A 22,344-nucleotide genomic window follows, 5' to 3' on the forward strand; every position below is an offset into this window, starting at 1 on the left:
GTGGGCGGCGGAAATCCGTAATAAAATTTATAAACAAAAAATGTGTAAAAGAAGAGGGGGGATATATACATGGTTTAGAAAAAGGACGATAGAAAGAAAAGACTAATGGAAGTAGGTTAAAGTAACGCAATAATTTAAAATAGAAGTTTACAATATTTAGACCATAATTATATATTTTGTGTATACTTGGTTTACGTGAACAAATTATGTAAGCTGAAGATACTCCAGAGCAACTTGTTAGTGTTGTATAGAAAATAAAACAAAATTTAGTAATATTTAAGTTTATTTCGCGACATTTATCGAGAGTAAAATACAAAAGATTGTATGATTAATGAACATAAATACACAAATTATAATTCATATTTTATACAATATCAAATAATTCACTATAAAAACATATCATGTTTATGCACATATATCATGCAAGTTTAATACATGTATGTATCTACTAAATGTTATCAGAAACAATTAATGTAAAATAAAAAAATGACTATAAGTATACATTCATCTTCCATTCAAGGTCGGGCATTATTTAAAAGAAAACTAATATAAAAATAAAAACTGAGGTAAAGCACATCACCGGAATATTGAACAGAACTTGTGATACAAAATACATAAATCCACACTACATCTTGGCATATAATGTTTTCAATTAAAAAAAATGCAGAAGAATTATGTAGCGAAATTTCTTCAAATTAGAAAATGAGTACCATTGTTAGTTTAATAAAATATTTTAGCAGAAAACAGTTCTAAAAATACTTTCTTATTAAAAGAAAGTCATATTTTTATATGTTTATGAAATTAAGCTATCGAGTACATGTTGCATTACTCAATTCTTTTCAGAAAATTCTCATATATTTGTGCATGTTTTTATTTAATAACTTATATTTCTTACTTTATAATAGGTTGCGTGTACAGATACTTGTTTTCAGTTAACAGTTTGGAATAATCTTGACTAGTAAAATAGTACAGTGCAAACGTTATAGGCCTGTACACTTACGTACTACTTCTACAGTATCAATGTCACTAATGTAATTATGAATGATTAGATTTAATGTCGCTGATTATCATACAGTTTATTAAAACAGCAATTTTAATTTTATCGGCAAAATTTAATAATAGAATTTTGTTTTACTGGAATTTGAAACAGAAATGAATTTTATTCTATTTTGTTAAAAAATCGTTTGGTCTTCTCTTTATTCTATTGGGTGAAAAAGAAAGAATACAGAGAAAACCAAACGATTTTTTTACCAAATATGCAACATATGTGTTAGAAATATCTGTTACTAATTTTAGTAATGACGCAAATATTTATAAAATTGCCAGTTGGATATATTATAAAATTAAATGAATTTAAAATTTATATCAATTAGGAATATTTTTAAATTAGAATATATTAAAAATGTACTTATAAACTTTTAAAGAAATTTAATGTGTTAAGTAGTGGTAAGATGATCAAATGTGATTTATATATTAAATATAATTAAAAATTATGATAACATGCTTTGCCGAATGGCAACACTTTGAAAAGCAATCATTCCGAGATTGTGTAAATAGATCATACTTTACATTCCGTGCGTTAATAACACATGTCAAGGTAAGTAAATGATAAAAATATCAAACGATCAGAAACATGACGATAAACAATTTTGAAAAAGTAAGCCACAAATGTTTCCGACGTCAGTAAAGTGGAGAGAAAAATTATTCTTTGCAAATTAATAGATAAAAGAGTTTGTTGTTAGTCGCTTTTAGAAGAAAAAGAAGTTATGGATAAAGAAGAACAATTCTTGCTAGATTTAGTTAATCTGTTAAATTTTATGTAATTCTTTTTACATTAAATGCTGTATTTTTTCTTCTGTGTGTTTGAATGTTTTCAGTAGATTAATTCAATGTGAAATACTCATTCTTATTAAGTTTAGTTCTCTGTGTTTTGCTTAATGCATATTAACTATTGTTTATGTTTACTGAACTAGCTAACTTTTCACAATTTCTACTGTTATTTATTGTTCATAGATGTTAGATTTAATTTGGTTCTACTTTCCTACGTAATATAAAAGTAAACTTCTTAATGTTGCTAGAGAATAAAAGTATACGAAATTTTGTGAATTAACTCAAACAAAATTTAATATAATCATACATACTAAAGCTTACAATTGTATAAATGAAACAGCTGTTAAAACTGATTTATTTAATTACATTTTCCCTTTTTACGTTTATTTTGGAAATAATTAAAATAACTAATGATGCGTATTTATGGAAAGAATATGGTATAAAAAACTACTGAAATTCAAATGTCTGGTTTAATTACTTATTCTGTTGCTGAACACAAACGATTATTCGTATTATAAGTAATCTACACTTAGATTTTGCCAATGTAATTAAAAATGCCATTTTAATTTAAAAAATTACAATAACTATAATTCATATATCATAATTTTTTTGCGCAAGCTAAAACACGCAGTTCCGTGTGAATCCAAAATTATTTCCACTGTTTTTTAAAAAAATATTATTGCTTACAAACACAAATTTTCTTTTAGCAAATTATTTGATATACCAATAAAAATTAATTGATGTGAATCGAACAAAATACCTCATAATGCACTCACATTTCTTTTGCTTTTAAAGTCAAAATAACTAAATTATGTACATTTTCATCTTAATCCTAAAGCAGGATTAAAAGCATACATTTTCCCCTATATTTCTTTAGTGATAAATAAATTAATATATTTAAGAAGTTTATCAGACTGATAAATCTTTCGAGCAAAACAGTGCTAGGTGCAACTTTTAATTTTCATATTCCAAACTTAAAGGAATTATCCATCAGTCCACGAGAGTAAAAGAATTGTCACAAGTCTTTCACCTTCTGGTGAATGACGCGAGTGATAATCGTTTCATGCAAACAACTATACGACAGGTCTCTTCTAGATTCATGCTGCTGGAGACCTCTTCAGTTTTTCAGTCTGACAAGATTCTTAGATGTTGTTTGACAATCACGAATTTGCCTGAAAAATCTATTTTATGAATGTTGGACAACGAAAACTAAAATGAATAACTGCCTTATTTTGGATTATTTTTTAACAACATATTTTCATTACTAAGCATTACTTACATTAGCAATACTCTTTAACCGAAGGGATGGCCAATTTCCAGATCTTCAGGCAGCAATTCTGTTGATGTGGTGTTAGACGATGGACGGTTTAAAACAGATTGGAAACATTAACTGATAGAAAATGCCTTAGAATAAGTAGTTCGATGGGGTATATTCATACTGATGCATTCAACTAATGGCACATGATTAAGTACCCAAAGAAGTAACCCTGTTTCTAGTACCAGCGGAAACATAATTTGCATTATTTTCACAGGTCTGTGCTGATCCAGTTTTTATAAAACTAATTAAAAAAATAAAGTTTCGTGGCATGGTTACATCATTTTCGCATTATTTCAAACAATTACAGTTTTCATAAATCCACTGAGCTAGAGTGAAGCAGTTCAAATATTCCTTCATCAAATGAATTCAGATTGAACTGTATAATGGTATCATCGTGCACTGTCTTCTTGCCCCTACTTTTCACATAGTAGTATTGAGAAAATGCAGTTGTGTTCATATAATTCTTCACCGTGTCAAATAAATTTTCAAACAAATTCGATGTAGTGATCTTTTCCTAGTCGAAGGCATAACACGTTTGATTGTACTATAACTCATTTCATTTCAAGGTATTTATATCTAAAAATAATTTCAAACCTTACTCAAACTGAACTTACCGAGAATCTTTAGTGTTCATAGTGAAATCAATATCTAACCATTTATGCTTTGCAATGATAACTAAACAGATTGCAGATGTAAGGAACACTGTATGTTGGCGGATGCTAGTACCCATTCCAATAAAACTGGAGAAACAGGGTGTACATTCTGAGAAAAATGGGAAGAACATTTCTTAAGAACTCACTAATGTCAATGCACACAAGAGTTTCTTTGGAATAAATAGCAACATGAAAATGACGATGCTATATATTATGGCTGTATTAATTAGATGTTATTCTGCCAGACCATTAAATGATTACTAAACTATTTCTGTTAATTTGATGGAAGATTTGCGGATATCGCAGGGACAAATCCAACCTCCAAATGCCTTTTCTAATTCACGTGCTGCAGCAATTGTAACTCTGTCTTTATTCAAACCACCAATGACTTGTATGCCCAAAGGTAAGCCTTTGCCTCCAAGTCCTAACGGACACTGCGTGACCGGCAAGCCTAGAATGTTGAAAATAACGCTGTAACCCACGTTGAAAGGACGGAAGAGCATTTCCATGTGATAAGGAGCAATGTCAGGATATGTAGGGTAGAGGAAGATGCCATCATCGCCGAGAAGCTCATTGAATTCAGCCAACAACTCGTCTCTCATGTGGAAGAAAGGTTCTGCCAGTTTGGCGTCATAATTCCTGATGTAACGATCTAATATTGCTAAGCAGATGACAGGGAAAGTATGCTTGGATTTGCCAGCCATGGACTTGAAAACTTCTTTGCTGAGGTTGAGTCTTTTTTGGTAACCCACAATTTCATTCGACAGTTGTTGATCGTTAAGAGCCTCAATGACGCAGACCCAAGTTTCAACGGCGTCTTGCAGTCTTTCTTTAAAAATCTTTTGCGGTTTCTGTTCGCAGATGCTCTCGAAGTGGGCAACAGCCTAGAAAAATACAAAATCGGTGTTGAGATACTTTATTGAAATGTAATTGTTGCTGTTATTTATGAAAACATAATAAATTCGACTTTTATTTTTATTATTTGCTGCTTTTTTTGGAGTGACGAATGACGATTGTGTTTGAAAATAATCCGAACGATGGTTTTGAAATATTAGACATCATGACGGTTAAAGGAAAATTTGGAAAATTCTTTTTAATTAATTATGTTACGGAATGAAAAATCTTAAAAACCATAATTTTAATTTTGTTTTGCAAACAAGTTGCCTTCGAATTGTTCACTTAGACATTACTGGCATCTAACAGCGCCTATCTTAAAGTAATACGGGATAAGGAATTGTTTCTTGAAGAAAATATTACCTTAAATATTTGTGAAATTCTGATGTGCTATTCTAGATTAAGAAACAAAAAACTGTTACTGTCCTAGTTTACTGATTTTTATGTAAATCTCTTATTACTAAGGGAAGAGTATTCCTTATTTAATGAAAATTGAACAGATACAAAAGTATGTTAACGATACTAAAGCAACAAGAATCAGCGTAAGTTCCGTAAATTTGCAGGCCTATTTAAATATAAACGATCTTCTTCAGCTTAAATGAAAAATGTCGAAAGGAAAGCATGTAACTTGAGCTACTTAATGTATTGCACTTACACCTTGAAATGAATGACAGAACAGGAAAAAACATTGTTTTTTTTAAAAAAGAACGATCATTTTCATACAAATAATTTATGCAAATAGGAGAATTATTTCGATACGGAAGTACTATTTATTATTTTATTTTATTGTTTTATTATACTATATTATTATTTATTATTTTATGACTTATTATTCTTTATTTATTGTTCTTCTTGATTAATCAAAGCATTAAACCATTTGCAATAACTTCTTCATATCAAGCCTGAAAAGATTTTCATAGGAAAGCACCCTTTTTACTTCGTTGCACGAAGTAGCGAAAGTATTGTAATCGCGAAAAATTTCCGAATATCATATTTGAAAGGAAATATCTATTTTGACCATTCCCGAATCCATTTCGACAACTTTTTTGCATGATGTTTGAATGTACTGGCGGAATAAAAGACTCTTTTTTTTTTTTTTTTTTTTTTTCAAAACGGATTAAAAAGAGGATTTAACATGGATACAAAATGCATTTTTTTCGTGATGTACTTATGTAACTGGCATAGCTCAGAAGCTGTTAACCGTAGAACGCTCAAATTTTGTTTATAGGACTCTTATAACATCTAGTTGTGCGCCTCCTCTTTTTTATTTAAATACACAGAACAGACATATATATATATATATATATATACTCACCATCTTACGCGACATAAAAGTTCTTACCCGAGTTTTATTTTCGCTATCGCGGTCGTAGTCATACACTTCCATATATTTCCATTTACAGAAGTGGTTTAAATGACAAAAATATTTATGTTTTAGTAATGCTAAATTAAAAAAATAAGTTCCGAAAAATAACGAAATCTAACTTTCAATGCGGTCTTCCGATTCCTAAACGTGCTAATTGGGAAAGTTTTATCCTCCTTATGTAAAAATAAAATTATAAGAAATTTGACTACCGTGCGTTTCAAAATTTGAAATTTTTTATGTAATTTTCAACTTGCCTTGAAGAATCGGTTAATCAAGTTAGAAAAATTCGAGTAAATAAGTTTAAATGAAATGCAGCAAAAAATGTGCATAATTTAAGGGTGCTCATACACCTTAAACCCCTTATGATCTTCGAATATAGGACTGTTTCATGAATTGAGATATTTTATTTATTTTAAAAGCAATTACTTCCAACTTTTCACAGCTGGCTACATAATATAGCTGCTTTGGGAACAAGTAACCAGAAAAATTGTATTACCACAAATATTTTTGTAATTTAATCCGCTTTGTGACAAAATGTTTCGTTATGTTTCCACCTTGCGCGCATGATATTTTAAAAATGGTTAATGGAACATAATTGAAATTTGATGGAATTCTTTATATGGGCACTATTTTTTCACTGAACCAAAAATCTGATGAATATTTTAATATTAAAAAAATTTATGTGCAAAAACATTACACATTTTTTTAATAAAATACATTTTGTAAACTCAACTCCAAATAAAATAAAAAATTAACATGAAATTCTTAGAATTTTCGGTTCACAGTAGTTTCCAAATGTTATAAAATTTATATATTAAATATGAAATTAAATTATGCAACAGAATGTTTTATTTGGAAGTATTTATTTAAATAAAAATGTATTATTTGTTAAATCTTCATTTATTTATTTTGCTAATATGGATTTATGCAATTTTTTTTTTTTTTAAATTTTAGACTTACTTTCCTTAAGGCCTTTTTCATCTCTCTCGACACTGGAGTTCGGAAAGGATAGCCGCCGTCATCTTCCATGTAAAATACCCTCAGTTTCTTGACATTCACCTATAGAATATTAAAATCAGTTAGCATTCTTAACATTGGGGTTATTTCACCTATAAACACTCAAGTAACCCCATACGCTTATTTAGTTTACATTATCCATATTAAAAAGAAAGAGGAAATTTATTTAAAAATTAAACTAATTTTAGATTTCATTTAAGGAAAAATAATCAAATGCACTCTATCTGTCTGTTTATCAAAATCTTCATCGCCATCACTAACATCTTCTTCAACACAATCATCTTTCATTTCATCGTAATCTAAAAAGAAATGTAAGGCAATTTTTGCACAGATAATAACTAATTATAACTTACAAGATGTTTAATTATGTGCAGTTTATGGAAGAAGTAGTTCCTTCACTTAGGATTTTAATCTTAGCAAGTTCGGAATTTGATGCAAAAATTCAAATGGATTTCAGCGCCGTTGGCAGTGATATAAAGAAACATATTTATTCTTTTCTACTGGACGCATATACATTTTCTTATAAAAAAAAGAATGATTCTATGCGTTTTTAGAAACATCTTTCTATAATACTGTACGTATTTTATCTTATACACATTTTCTATATTAAAAAAATAAAATAAAGATATACATTATTGTGAAATGCATGTATTGCTTTTAATCGCTCACTTCGTTAAGCAGGTACAGACAGATCAAATTAAAAAAGACCTTATGTTTTACCAAATGGCACCACTCTGAAAAGTGGTTAATATCGAGGTGCGAGATAAATTAAAGATTTTATATTTAAAGCAATGACAATATTTGCCAAGGAGAGGAGAAGATATATTGACAGGTCAGAACTATCATGAAAGAAACATTTCCGGTTATCTTTGTTGATAGTAAATCTGATTCATTGATCCACGTGAAGTCCTTCTAGAAGTACATTTTGTTCTTCATCTTTTGAAAGAAACACAGTTGCAAGAAAAACTTTTCCCCCAGCCTCGTAAAATGTCTCATCATTGAGCACGATTGTTTGAGCAACCTTGCATTCAAATTAATGATGAAAGAAACGTGTTTCTCGAGAAAATTTCTTATAGAATCACGCTTCGCTATATGTGATAACCATATAACGTAGAGCAACGCTCCTACAATTTTGGAAAGACTAATTTAAAGATATTTATATTATAAAAATGCGTTAAAATACATTTAAAAATGAATTATTTTACTATTAATTAACCGACAAATGCATTCAAAGTTAAATTGTTATTTTTATTTAGATAATGGTAAAGCATGCAAAAAATAAAATATGTGTTTTTTTTTCCGTAACTGTATATTCCACAAAATGTGTCAAAATGCGTATTATGCGTAAATTCATATGCCAAAAGGTTCACTGTGGAAGAGTAAAAAAATATGTTTCAAAATCTAGATTATAAAGTTTGTAATTTTGAATACCAATAAGTTAGAATGAAATGATATGATGCGTATGTGGAGTGCAAGACGTTTGCAATTGTCCCATAAAAATTATGCGACTGAACAGCTCTTCGCCCATTGATTGTAAGCATAAAACTCCAATTAAAAAAATCAATTTAGTTAGGTAGGGTCTCAAACTAAGCCAATTTTGGTTTTTTAGCACATCTGATAGCAACAATATATGGAGCTTAAATTTTTATACAGAAAAAAGGTAATTGAGATTGTAAAGGAATATAAAATTGGGTACTTACGCACTATCCCGTCAACCATAAAAGTTGGTTACCCCTGAATCATGAATGTTGGTGCAGATCCATTCAAAGTTGCGCCAGTCGTACCTGCCGAATTCTGTAAGAACTGACGCCTTTATATTTTATAAACAATCATTATTCTACCTGCTTCGTTTCTGAGTTTTGTAAAAAGACTTATGTCAATTTCTAGTATTTTGTTATGCTTTCCGATTTTACCAGAAGCTCTGTTTAGAGCGCTATGAGTATAAAATTCCCGTAGGTGCTGTAGACTATTACTGTTTTGTGGGCTATATTCAGCTGAATACATACAGTCTATGAATGCATACTTTTTTGATGGTAAGATTACATAACTTTGAAAATAATCCATTCCTTGCTGTTCTGTAGAAGGCAGATCCCAAATTTGAATCATTTCTTTCACAATGCAAGAGAAATGACAGTTAATTCATGTCCTTGTTCATAAAAATGAAAAATGGCTTACTGATAACCAGTCAGGATTACATCAAACGCAAGCGCAGATGTTATCAATCTGCTGGTTAAGTAACATTTATCCATTACTGGCACTAAATCGCGCTGCTTGTCGGCACTTTCACGGCAGACGAGATAATGCATAAGTACCGAAATTGTAACGAGAAAAATATTTTCAGTCGAATTAGTAAAAAATGTGTCTTAATGCGATCGAAATTAACATAAATTTTATTAAATAATATTTTTAGGGATCCTGCATAAATACTATTAAAGATCATAATATTTACTCTTCCGCGCGTGAGTAAATGTTTTATTTCTTATTAAATTTATTACGCGAATTTACATGTATAAACACACATATGCACACAAACTTTTATATTTCTTTTACATCATATGAAATTTTCGCCAAAATTTTTTGGATATTAGATAATCCTTCATATTTATTAAAATTTATTCGAGGAAGTTGAGGATAGTTTAAATTTCAACATAAAATACATCGTGTATCTGTTACACTTCATGAAAATTTATCGTTTATTTGTATTTCAGTTTTTGATGACAATCGCTAATTTGTTATTACTGCCTCGTTTTGCGCAATAAACAGAAACAGCTGTACTTACAGGTTCATCCAGTTTTAACAAGGGACGACAACTTTCTTCAGAAATTACTTTGAGCATGGGTAATAAATCGATAGCATAACGACACATGGGACCAGTGCTGATCATCTGCCGGACAGCTTCCTTGACAACAGGATATTGATTTCCATTGGAAACGGCACCTTAAGAAAAAGCAGAAGGATTATAGAAAGAACACATTATCATTCATAATAAGTTGCCAGCATAATTACAGAAAGATTATAGAAAGAACACAGACTCATCATCATTGAAATAAATTGAGTATCTCTTTTTATCTGCTTTGGTCATGATGATTCTGGTTGATGTTTTGAATCATGGTATTTACAGAATAATCCAATATTCACTAAATTGTATTTCTGTGAATTTACAAAGCACAGATAAAAACCAGTATAAGTGTACACAAAATTGCGTCTAAAATTATGTTTACTAGATGCCTCTTCATCTGTGGAATAAAAAGGAATAGTAAATTCAGAATTAGCAACAAAAATGTTTACTTGGTATTTGTGGAGATACCAAGTAACATCATCACTCGATGATGGAGTTCCGCTTCGGAGCTGTGGAGTTTATTTCTCTCGAAATGATTCACTGCTGTATTCCATGTATTCCATGCTTTATTTTGGATCGCATAAAGCACGGCCAACTGGGCGTGGTTAGCTACGAGTGACGTCACGGAAGGCGTCTGAGTCTTCCGCGACTTTGCTCGGGTTTGAATATGCGCTTTCGTTAAATGTTTAGATTCTTTTCTTTTAAATAATGCATAGTAATTAAATTTTCAGAGATTTGAGGATAAACGTATATTAAAGGTCGTTTATACATTTATAGTTAAGATTGATAGCTTCAGAGGAATTATTAAGTTAAGAAATATTCATGAATTATTCTAGCCAATGTTTTACGATATTTTGTACAATTATTTTTATACTGCATAGTAATGACATTTTAAGATTCGCTGAAAAACAAAGTTTTAAAATAAAGATTGCTATTTGTTAACATAAATAAATCTTTACAGTTTGATTGTTCTTACTTCCACTAACTACTAAAATAAAATTCTTTAATAAATACTCCGAAAAATATATTTGCAAAATTTACTGTTTATTTCACTGATCCCAAATTTTGCATTTAAACCCTATTTAACCAATTAAAAGATATAAAAACGACTTTTTATTACTTTATCACAATATAATTATTTATTAATAATTACTGCAGTTTTTAATTTTAAGAATAACTTGAACGAACGATCAGTAATATATCCTATGCTTTAATGCAGAGCTTTCAAAAAGTATGCAAATGTATTTTTTATTCCTTTCAGTAATTATCTAACAGAAAGAAATGGAGATCAAAAGTCGCAGAAAAATTAAAATTTCCTTAAATCCTCTTGGGACTTGCCAACATAAATTAAATAAAGCGTAATTTTGTGCTGCATTAAAGCAAGCAAATTATTACTAATGCAATGATATCTTTATAATATGATAATAAAGAAGAAATCATAAAAAACTGAACAAATGATGCTTCAATACTTTCAAGAATCTTAGGAAAGTCAATTATTATTATTTTTTTTTTACCTTTCCCTGTCACATTTTTTCACTCTAACCTCATCAATATATAAATTCACGAATTGTTAATGCCCCAGTAAATTTTTAACTTTACCTTTTACATACTTGTAATTAATTAGCTTCATTGTTCGTTGATACATCAAACTTTAACAGGCCTAGGATTTTTCAGAAATAGTCAATGCATGGAAGGCAGATTAGTTGACTGTCAAAGAGGCAACTATAACAAGCAGCTTACTTAATGTATAACGATTTAATTTGACTTGATTTAGTTTATTATAGCAAAACACACTAGGGTATTTGCTTAAGGTATGCCTTCACGGAGGACTTTCTAAGGCAAACTGGCTCATATACACGCTATACATGGGGAGAATCACGAAAATGCCCTTGCAGCCAACTCCTTCGCCCGAATTCGAACCCAGATCGGAACTACCAGTGTTCAGCGATTTTACCGCTCTGTGGCTGGTGGGATAATGTATAACGAATAAGCAAAGACTAGTTATTTCTATTACGCATCTTAATTTGTTCCAAAATAAAATGTTCTATTCCTCAAGTAAGATTCTCAAATGATTTTTATTCAACGTATGCTTTCTAGTTATATAGTAAGTCATAGTTCGATTTCAATGTTTTTAATTACTATGCTTTTGACATAGTTATAAATGTTTTTAATTACTATGCTTTTGACATAGTTATAAATATTTTCAAATTCAGTCCATAAAGTAAGTTTAGTATTTCCATTTAATATATTTTTACATACTCCCATTTCAACAGCTTCTTGTCCAAGAGACACTGCTGTATTCATATAAAGTGATAGATACATTTCCCAACTTTAGGCTGTAGAATTAAATTGAGCAATAAAATATAATTTCCATCAACAGATTATATGTCAAATTAAATCTGAATCATCTGAAATGTTTAGCTTATTCCATAATGATGAAGAAAAATCCTCAAAAGATGCAATTTTGTCCTTTTTCAAAAATTTATTCAAAATATGTTTATCCGTATTGGCTCTTTTTTCCTCTGTGCTCATCCTCAGAGATGTCGGATTATCAGATAAGTATTTTGGACAATCAGAAAAAAAAATGCATGGATAAGCATCGTTTATAATTCAGGGTGTCCTTTACAAACTTATACAACAATGCCTTCAATTTTTGATAAATAATCGTACCGAATGATATCATCTTCTCAAAAATATTTCTCACATATAACGCTCACTCGGAATTTTTTTTTATCTAGAAATCCCGTTTTAATTTATCTTTTGGAAACTTGAATATCTGTATATATTCATTTGTTTTAACATAATTCGATTTTCAGACTGAAACGCAACATCGTGCAGGCATAAAAGTAGACTTGACTCATTTTAGCTCTACATAGAAGTCGATAGCTGCATTTATTAACAACTACTAAAGAAATAAGTAAACTTAACTACCAGTGTGAACTTAAAAACCAAAACCTCAAATTTAGTAATAAAAAATACACGAATAATGAAAAAACACAGTGCAACGTGAATGAACAGCACACAAACTAACATAGGAATTCTTCGCTTACAGTGTCAACACCTTCTTAAACAGAAGCCCAACTACGAGATCGTGACGTCACAAACAGGCGGCTGACAATCGCCGTTGGTCACCTACTACCTGCCTTTAAAGCATATTTGTTTTTAAAGCTTTACTAACAGGAGGGTATTTTCTAATGATGTAGATACATATTATTTTTCGTTTTTTATTTTACATATATTGAAAATATATATTTTCAATTCATTCGCGGATACAATATTGGAAACATTTTCCTTTGCACAAAACATATTATATATTATTAATTTTTCTATGATATTATATTGTATGTTTACAGTTAAAATGATGCTTTAAGGTACTGGTTGACGTTTGGTAAGTAACAGTAAGGTAATGTTGGAATCTCCCTCCATACTAATAATATTCAAGTCACTTAACTGCATAAAAATATATATAAGAAGGATGTGTGGAAAATATTTTTAAGGATATTAGAAGTTTTTAAATTTTAGCAGGGTAGATTTATAAGCACACATATTACACGAAAAACCTAAATTTTCTAAATCTTTTATTATTTTCACAATATATCCATGCAAAAATTGCGCTGATAATGATTTTACTGGGACAATACTTATAACATCCTTATATGAATATCTAATACTCTGCAGCATAAAAACACAAGCAGAATTAGCAGCGTTTTCACAATTATATTTTGCTACATTCCTATTATATTTTCACCTTTGAAATCTAAGAATGGCTTAATGTGAATTTCATCAACCATTAAAGTGACATATTATCGTTTTCGTCTAAAAAGCGGATTTTTTCCTTAGCATAACTCAGAAAATTTTCAGGAGTTTGCTCCACTTTAGGATACACATTATATTCAGAACACAATCGTTTCAATGTAGAAGGATGTGGCAAAGTAACATATGCACTATTTCTTAAAAATTTATAGCAATGTGGAGAAATTGAAAACATCAAACTTGATAATATTAACAGATCAGAACTATACCTATTATTATTTTTATGCAAAACGAGTAATGTCAGCTGCTCAAATATAAACTGAACTACTTTCTTTTTATGTTCAGGGGCATTTTTTTCTAATTCCTGAAGGCCTTGAGTTACGAATAATAAAATTTTAAAGCTGCTTTCATTATTATCACCTTTAATTTTTGCAACTTCTTTAAGCAATGAACAGAGATTATACACATTATTAATTTTTAAAGGGCATTCATGGTTACTAATTTTTGTTAATGGAATATCTCTAAAATATGCTTCCACAGGCAGATCATTATGGATAACGACTGATACAGATATAAAAGGAGCAAATTCTGTGCTTATCTTAAGAAAAAATACACTATTTTCTTTAATCACAACTGTTAAATCATCAGGTATCCTAACATTTTTTAGACATGATGAAAGCTCACTCAGATTACTGTAATTACCTAATTACTAATTTTAAAGTAATAAAAGTAGGATTTCTAGTAATTCAATTTATATTTTAACAAAACAGGTAATAACAAGCATATGTGTGTTTGTCTCCCACTCGAAAAGGGGGGGGGAAAGGATTCTTAGTGACATAAGTTTTAATAATATTTGAATTTTCATGCATTAGAAATTTAAATTATTTCTTGTTTTACGCAAAACTGTGGGCTTTATATTAAAATTTAAAAAACCATAATCATATTTATTGCCTTCACAGTTTCTTTAGAAAAACTTTTAAAACCAAAATATATTAAATATTAAGCTAAATAATTTCATTTGCTGCCATATACGTATGAAGTTAAAAGTTCCAAGTTATAAAATTAATCAAAAGTAAAAAATTGAACATTTTAAAAAGTAAGGGAATATTTAGCATGCAATTCGATACATAATTATTAACCATACAATTCGATACATAATTATATTAATCGATACGTAATTACACAATATTATACACAATGTATTCTATAAAAATGAAATTCCTTAATATTAACGTATCCATTCTTTTAAATGTAGAAAGAAGCAAATACCTTAATAAATTTAAATTTCAAGTTAGGCTTAACTTACCCGAAAATGCTTCGAAATGGTAAAATTTTCTCGCGGTATCGATTTTAATCATCTATGTAATACATCTTGTTGCTTAGGAAATCTATATACTTTAGAACCGTCACAATAATTTTGTCGGAATAACGGCACACAGCACTTTAAAGGCATGATTGAAATCGAAAAAAATTTATCAATATCAAATTAAGGCGACATGGTTCAAGCGCCTTCTCACGACCAAGGACGAATTTCCCCTAACTTGCTAATGTCATCTAGATGGCCTTGGTTTAGGGGCGATTTTTCGCACCCCATTGAGAAGGACAACAGTTTGTGACGTCACTAAACTACGAGCCTTCAGTAGGTAAGCTTGTGTTTAAGAAGGTGTTGACAGTGTCCACAGAGAAGCGAGAAGGGTGAAAGCTCAGACGCCTTTCGTGACGTCAAATCACGTAACTTTGAAGCTGACCAGGCCATCTATTCGCGAAGGTCACGCATAAAGCTGTTGACCACCTGTTTTCTTTTTCTTTTAAGTTACGTTATGTTGTGTTTAATAGATGCTCTTTTTTGGTTTTATAGTATTTCGTTCCTTAGATTATACCTTAAAGGTTCATCAACGAACAATCATGCGTGTACCTTCACAACAGCTTGCTTTTCACTTGCTGGTAATGCTTACATAATGCCCAGTTCTTCTGCAACTGCAGTTTCACTTGCATGTCTTCCATTTTCTCGGAGACTGTTCAAAGTTGTCTCCAATCTCTTATTATCTTCTTCAACCAGCCTCTGGTCCTTTATTGCATCGCCTATCCCTGAATTGTCGGAAAGATTGCAAACTGTTATTTCCTTGTTGCAATGTTTTGCTTAGGTTGTTTTATCAAGGAATAACATGTCGATTCGGTATGTTAGCTCTTGTTCTTGAAGTGTCTTTTGCAGTTAACGCTTTTATGAGGTATTCATTGCACATTCTACTGAACAATAGAAGGTGCAGGAAAAATCACACCCTCTTCTGCTGGTCAGAAACTAACAATTTTGCAACATAAAACTCTTTAATTCTGAATAATAAAATGGATATTTATATTTTGTTCACGTTTCCATACATTGCAAATTCGTAGAATACATGGAATTCATGGAATTAAATAATTTTAATGTTTGCTGAACTTTTGATCGTCCGATACATTCTCAACTCAAAGATTACAGATTAAAGATCCTTTATCAGAAACTGTACTCTATACCTGATTTACACTGGAATTAGTGTTGGATCGACCAGAAATATAAAATTTGAATTCGAAGAAGTGCTTTGTGTCTTTAGATCTAATATTAAAATCAAAATCGCAATAACAACCTTGTATTTCGCGTACATTTATTAAAACACTCAATCGATTTCGAGGGCAGCTACAGGTCCGTCCTCATCAGGAGAACGAAATTACTAGAAAGGGTAGTAATTTCGTTCTCCTGATGAGGAGGGACCTGTAGCTGCGCTCGAAATCGATTGAGTGTTTTAATAAATGCACGCGAAATACAAGGTTGTTATAGTGATTTTGATTGTCACATTGGCGTGTTTCTCTTCTATTCTAAATTTAAAATATTGGCTTTCTAAGCTGATCTAAAAAGTAACTACCATTTGCGCATGATCTCCTGCGCATCTGAGACCATGAAAGTCACGCATGCGCAGTTACATCGTTCAACTCGAGAATGAATTAGACTAACCACCTGGTTTGTTTACATTGACGTATGAAGTCATTGTTTATCGGTAAAAGTGCTTAAAACAATCGATCGTCTCACCAACTGTGAAATAAGAGCCATTATCAAATTTTTGAATGCGAGAAATATTCAACTATGTGAAATTTATTGTCACATAAGTGAAATTTACTGAGAGATGGCGATGAATGAAGTATGGTTAGGAATTAGCATCTAGCCCTAGCATGGTTTATACTATACGCATGCGGGGGCAATGACAAGCTTCGTTGGCCTTATTGGTTGGCTTCCGTTATACAGAATTGCTGATGTAGCATGAGACCGGGAACTAAAGACATGTTGTTATTCCACTAAATTTTGTCACGTTGCGGATATTAAACCTTAATAAGAAGCTTGAAGCGTTGAAGAAGTTACGCTGTTACTGATTTTTTATATTTAACGTGATTCGTATGAAAGGTAATTTTGTATGTTTGAAGACCTATTTTCGATTACCTTTTGGGTAAAATAAGGTAATATAATCATGAATACGAGAAGGAAGGACCAAAGTATGTTATTTTGCCGAATGCTTGTTGAAAGATGAACTTTTTTATGATAACTGTAAATATGAAATAAAAAACAAATTTGTAAAATGAGGTTAAATTAATTAATTATGTTAAGCTCTCAAGAATTACTCGGCTAGGATGAGACATGCCTTTGTGGAAAGCATGAATTCGAAAATAAATTTAATGACATGAATTCGAAAATAAATTTAATGATAACAGTAAATATAAGATGAAATATCAAACAAAATACATTTGGAAATAAATGTAAGATACTGTTACGTTCGTACGGGGTTTTGTGGATTTGGAGTGAATAACGACGACACTTGATAAAGTATCGAAACACACTTTATTGGCCGGTATTAATCAGGACAGCTCCAAAATCTTGTTTACAGTCGTCGAACTGTTATAAACATGTTGATACGATCAGCGACACAGCTCCACGTACTCTCGAGACTCTCCACGATACAACTCGCGATGCACTCGACGACACACAGAGCACAGCTCCTGACTCTTCGGTTCAATCGCTCCCGGAGCTCAGCACGCTCTCTCGACGATGCACTAACCGCGATACACTACGAGACTCTTTCGGTGCACACCACGACCCACTCGGCACTCGCTGCTCGGATGTCAACTCGATCCACTCCGCAGGGATTGACTCGCTAGACGAGACACCAACTCGATACTAACTGTCTCGCACTCCAGACGAGGCACACACTCTCGCCCTCTCGACGGGGCACACTAACTGACTGCGGACCAGCAGGGTTTATATAGCTTTCGGCTTGTGTTCGAGAACATTCTGGGCTAAACTGGTAAGAATTCGTTCCAGAAAGTTCTCCATCCGTCCATTGAATATCGCCAATTTGTCGCCAAACGTCACCAAATGGGCGATTTCCCGCCAAATGTGGCAACCATGCCTTCCCTTGCCGTTTATGGCAACCCTAAACCTGCTTTGCTGGGAAGCTATCTTACCGCGCCTGTACATTTCGTAACACTACGGTTAACTGATTATTGCACGTTACAAAAACCTACAGCATTAATTTGAGCAGTTCATGAACATCAACACGAGTGAAAAAAGAATAAAGTCTATTTTTCCATACACTTTTTCAACTCCCGAATAAATAAATTCTCGCATATTTGGGCGTAAAGCTCACCCCATACGCTCTTTAAGCGAGTGAAACCTGTCCAAACCAGTTGAGAAAAAGGCCTCGCTGTGTGAAGCCGGGTGAGTGTGTGATAATGCCGTATTCGATACCCGAACGTGTTGCCATTATTGAATTCATATAGGATGGGTTAGGGTGTTAACGTTATGGGACGTTAGGGTTAGGGAGTTAAACGAAGGTAGAGAAAATGTCCACGACGATGAGTGCAGTGGACGCTCGTCATTGATCACCGAAGAACTGGTGCACTGCATCGAAAACATATTTGGTTCTACTTTCTTTCTTTTCACCATCGACGGAACAGCTGGCCCACTGGGTTAGGTGCTTTTCAGCCTGTTGGATCCCGTCGATGGAATTAAAAAAATACATGAATAAATATAAATAAAGAGCTTAGTACTGTGTCGTCCGGGGATTGGCCACGAAACGAGGAACATTGAAGTAAGAACCAGAACATGGAAAGAAGGTGCATGGTGGGGACTGCTGAGACTAAGCGGAACACTTTCACTATTATCGTACATGGCATACAGTTATATTAAGGATGTGCTATAAAAATCAGTTACAGATGTAAAGGTGGCCAAATACATTACAAATTGCGGAATACATTAAATGAATTCCGGATTAATCATAATATTAAATATAATTACAAACGCAAAAACAAACAAAAAAATCACGAGACATTAAGTAAATTAATATACTCGTATGTACTGAGCAGGCTGCTGACGGCACGGTATCCAAGGGAAGAAGTCACTCCAGGTTGTCAGCAATGCTTTTAGCAACGGTAGTGCTGTCTCTAATGCGGCTGAACACATATTTATTCTTAATTGTGTTCTTGAACCATGCTGGCATATTGATTGCAGTTGGTCTTTTTAAATGTGAATTCCCTGTGTGCGAGCAGTCAAACAGATAGTGATCTGGGTCACCAGTACTGCCGCAAATACATTGGTCACTGTCTCTTAGGCAAAATCTGCGAAGATAGGACATATATGGGCCATGCCCTGTCAGATACTGTGTGAGGTGCGAAGAATTGCTATTTAAATTGTGGTTAACTTTTGGTTGGAAATCATACAGTCTTCTGCCTGTGGTGTTTGTCTCCCAGTAGTTTTGCCACTGCTTCATTAGTTCACATTTGAGAGTAGTTTTCAGATACGAGTGCGGAAGGGGCATACTAGTGCTACTCACGTGGGGTTCATTGGCTGCGCCTTTCGCAATCATATCCGCTGCTTCATTTCCTTTAATCCCCGTATGGGTTCTACTAGGCGATTCACGATTTCTGATTTGTGAATGCATTTTCAAAACATTTCACAATCCTTATTACACGAAACTGTGTGACTACAAATAATGTGTTCGCGATGGGTACCAAAAGCACTAACGGACGTGATACAGAGAAAAGGCGTGGATTACTGACTTCTGGTATTGTGCTCGTGCATTAGTTTTCCACATGCAAATTTTGATCGGATGTCAATCGGCGGTAAGCTAACGTGGTTGCCGCTGATTGGCCGATGACATCAAGATCGGCGGGTTGGCTGAGTATTATATATGTGTACGCCGGTATCGGCGAATGTCTTGTTCTCTTGTGTTATTATGAGTTAGCATAATGCTAGTTTGCATTCAATCAAGTGATTTTAAATGTAAAGGCTACAGTGTTAGCTCTTTTATTTTAATTTACGGAATAAAGCATGAATTTTATTTAGATTAGTCTTAGCTTTATTTAAGGGAAGCAAAATATGCTTTGCCTTTATCATCACCACTGCCAACATGCATGACACCGCGCGACCGCATAGCGCACGAGTAATGACGAAGCTGCTTATTTCACTTCGCTGACAGCAATTGTGTCACCCTCCTTATCGTCCATCCGACTTCCATTTGTTTTCTCATCTTTAGAAATTTCTTGTCGGCTAGCACTTTGAAAGTGATCATGAGATCAAAGTAAACACCCGCCGCGCAATCAATATATTGGTTAGCGTCGCTGACTGCCTTTCCGAAAGTCCCGGATTCGAATCCTGGAGGAGACATGGATGTCTGCAAATGTATAGTGTCGGTGTGGCATGGCGACACTCTAAATATGGGACGAGCCGAAAGACCTCTCGTGTGGTTTAGTGGAAGGGGAGTGGCGTGGGCGATCCTCGTACCAGTCCCGCCGGAGTGCTTTCCATCAAAACTTGGGGTGTAACTGAGCTAAATCGCACTGCCACCTGAATGATGCTCGAGCATATTCTAGCGCTCCATGCCACGAGGAATTCCGTGGGCTTGGACTGACTACGTCAGACAAGTGAGCATAAGCAACGACAACAACAGGTAAACATCCAAAACTAATTCATGTCCCAGGTGGCGAATATGTTGCAATCAGTGCGAAGGTTTAACACATACCTGAATTCGCACAGTGAATATGCCAAAAAGTAGTTTAAGGTGTGTAGATTTTTCTGTAATAGAATAAAAATGAAACAAATTGCTATTTTTTAAAATATTCAAACAGTTTCCGGATGAGCTTTGTGTTTTAGGAGCAAATATCCGATATTATACCATCAACTGGTAAGTAATTAAAGTATCATCTCTCTTGCAATTCCTACTGCAAACTTGCAATTTTAACGTTACTTCGTAATATTTAGAAGTTGTTCGGCCAGTTGTCAGCATAAAGAGATATTACAGAATTTCCAAAACAGTTATTAAATAAAAATAACTTTTCAAAAAACTTATAAAAAATCTAGGCCAATGATTAATTTTAAAAAAATGTATATAATTTATTACCCGCGAAATTTAATTTAAAAGTTTTTATGCGGAAGATGTAATACAAAATTAATTGCAAAATGTAATTTTATGTACCATACGTACTTGGGAACGTAAGTAAAAATTTATTTGGTGAGACTGTTAATAGCATAAATTAGTTTCGAATATGTATTCATCAGAGAATTCAGTAATATATTTTTCGTAAAATTTAATAACTTCTTATATGCATAATTTTGTTATTTTAACTTACCTTTGCGGTAGATCCTCCTTCTGCTTCATTTAACTGTAACTTTATTCTTCACTATACTTACACAGATCGTCAGACGCTGCATTTCTTAAATTTAAACAATTGAATTTGAATACCAGGCTTTATATAGGAATAATATTACTGAATTCACCGTTAAAAACTTTATGGTTTATTAGTTTTTATTAAAATAATTGAATAATTGAATTTAGCTAAAATTTATTCATTTCATTTAACAGTTTTTCAAAGAAATCTCTTCTAGTATGAAGATATCCCGACTCTACTTTGTTAAGTTAATCAGTTCTTTGTTAACTATTCATTTAGTACATTTGCTAGATTTACATGTTTTACGAGGAAGCCTGAATAATTGTGCTCAAGTTATTTTGTGGCAAAATTCAGTTATATAGGCTCCTAATTTGAATTTTCGAATCAGCAGTTGAAATATTCCACAGTTACTATTGTGTTTGTTCTCCTGCAGTTAAGCAAGCAGTTACGGAGTTTACTAGCAATTGAACTGACTATACATTCAAGCATAGTTTCAAAATATTAATTCCTAAAAATTTTTTTAAATACATTAGACAGATTGAACAGTTGCTCAAAAGTAGCTTGTTTCTGACAACATCACAAGACATTTCAAATAATAATTTAAAGATATTATTTCAAGTAAGAAAAGACTTATTCATTCTTTAGCTAGAGATAGTTATTTGTAAAAGATTCATCTCATTTCTGCATAAGAAATATATATCATACATTAATATTTAATAAGGGCCAAAAGTATCGTGAAATGCATCGAAATAATTTTTTTTATCTACTGATTGTAAATAAACTCTAGTTTGAGCTATTTTTAATTTTTTAGTATAAAAATTCAAAAATAATCATTTAAAAAATATTTTAGTTCTAGATGCGTCATTGCATTTTCCAACAACATTTTTTTTCGTCTACTTGTCGGAGAGTCGAGAATTCGGATCGTTCTTATACCATCTATTAGACAGCCTAAGGTACATTGTTCTTCAGATACTTTCTCGTTATGTCG

At 32.2% G+C, this 22,344-nt stretch overlaps 1 protein-coding gene across 1 annotated transcript in view; it reads right to left on the reverse strand.

The window, feature by feature from the left end:
• Positions 1-271: 271 nt before the first annotated feature.
• LOC118187872 (fatty-acid amide hydrolase 2-like) overlaps positions 272-22,344 on the reverse strand; it is a 425,140-nt gene continuing 403,067 nt past the window's right edge. The window contains exons 6-8 of the mRNA XM_085820389.1: positions 9,858-10,015; positions 7,022-7,120; positions 272-4,685 (exon numbers count right to left, since the gene is read on the reverse strand). Of these exons, the coding sequence (XP_085676515.1) occupies positions 4,062-4,685; positions 7,022-7,120; positions 9,858-10,015 (881 nt within the window). The 3' untranslated portion in view covers positions 272-4,061. The remainder of the gene's footprint in view (positions 4,686-7,021; positions 7,121-9,857; positions 10,016-22,344) is intronic.

The sequence above is a fragment of the Stegodyphus dumicola genome, chromosome 1 (assembly GCF_044657685.1).
Source record: "Stegodyphus dumicola isolate Sdum_Otavi_A_Nest chromosome 1, ASM4465768v1".
NCBI lineage: Eukaryota > Metazoa > Arthropoda > Arachnida > Araneae > Eresidae > Stegodyphus > Stegodyphus dumicola.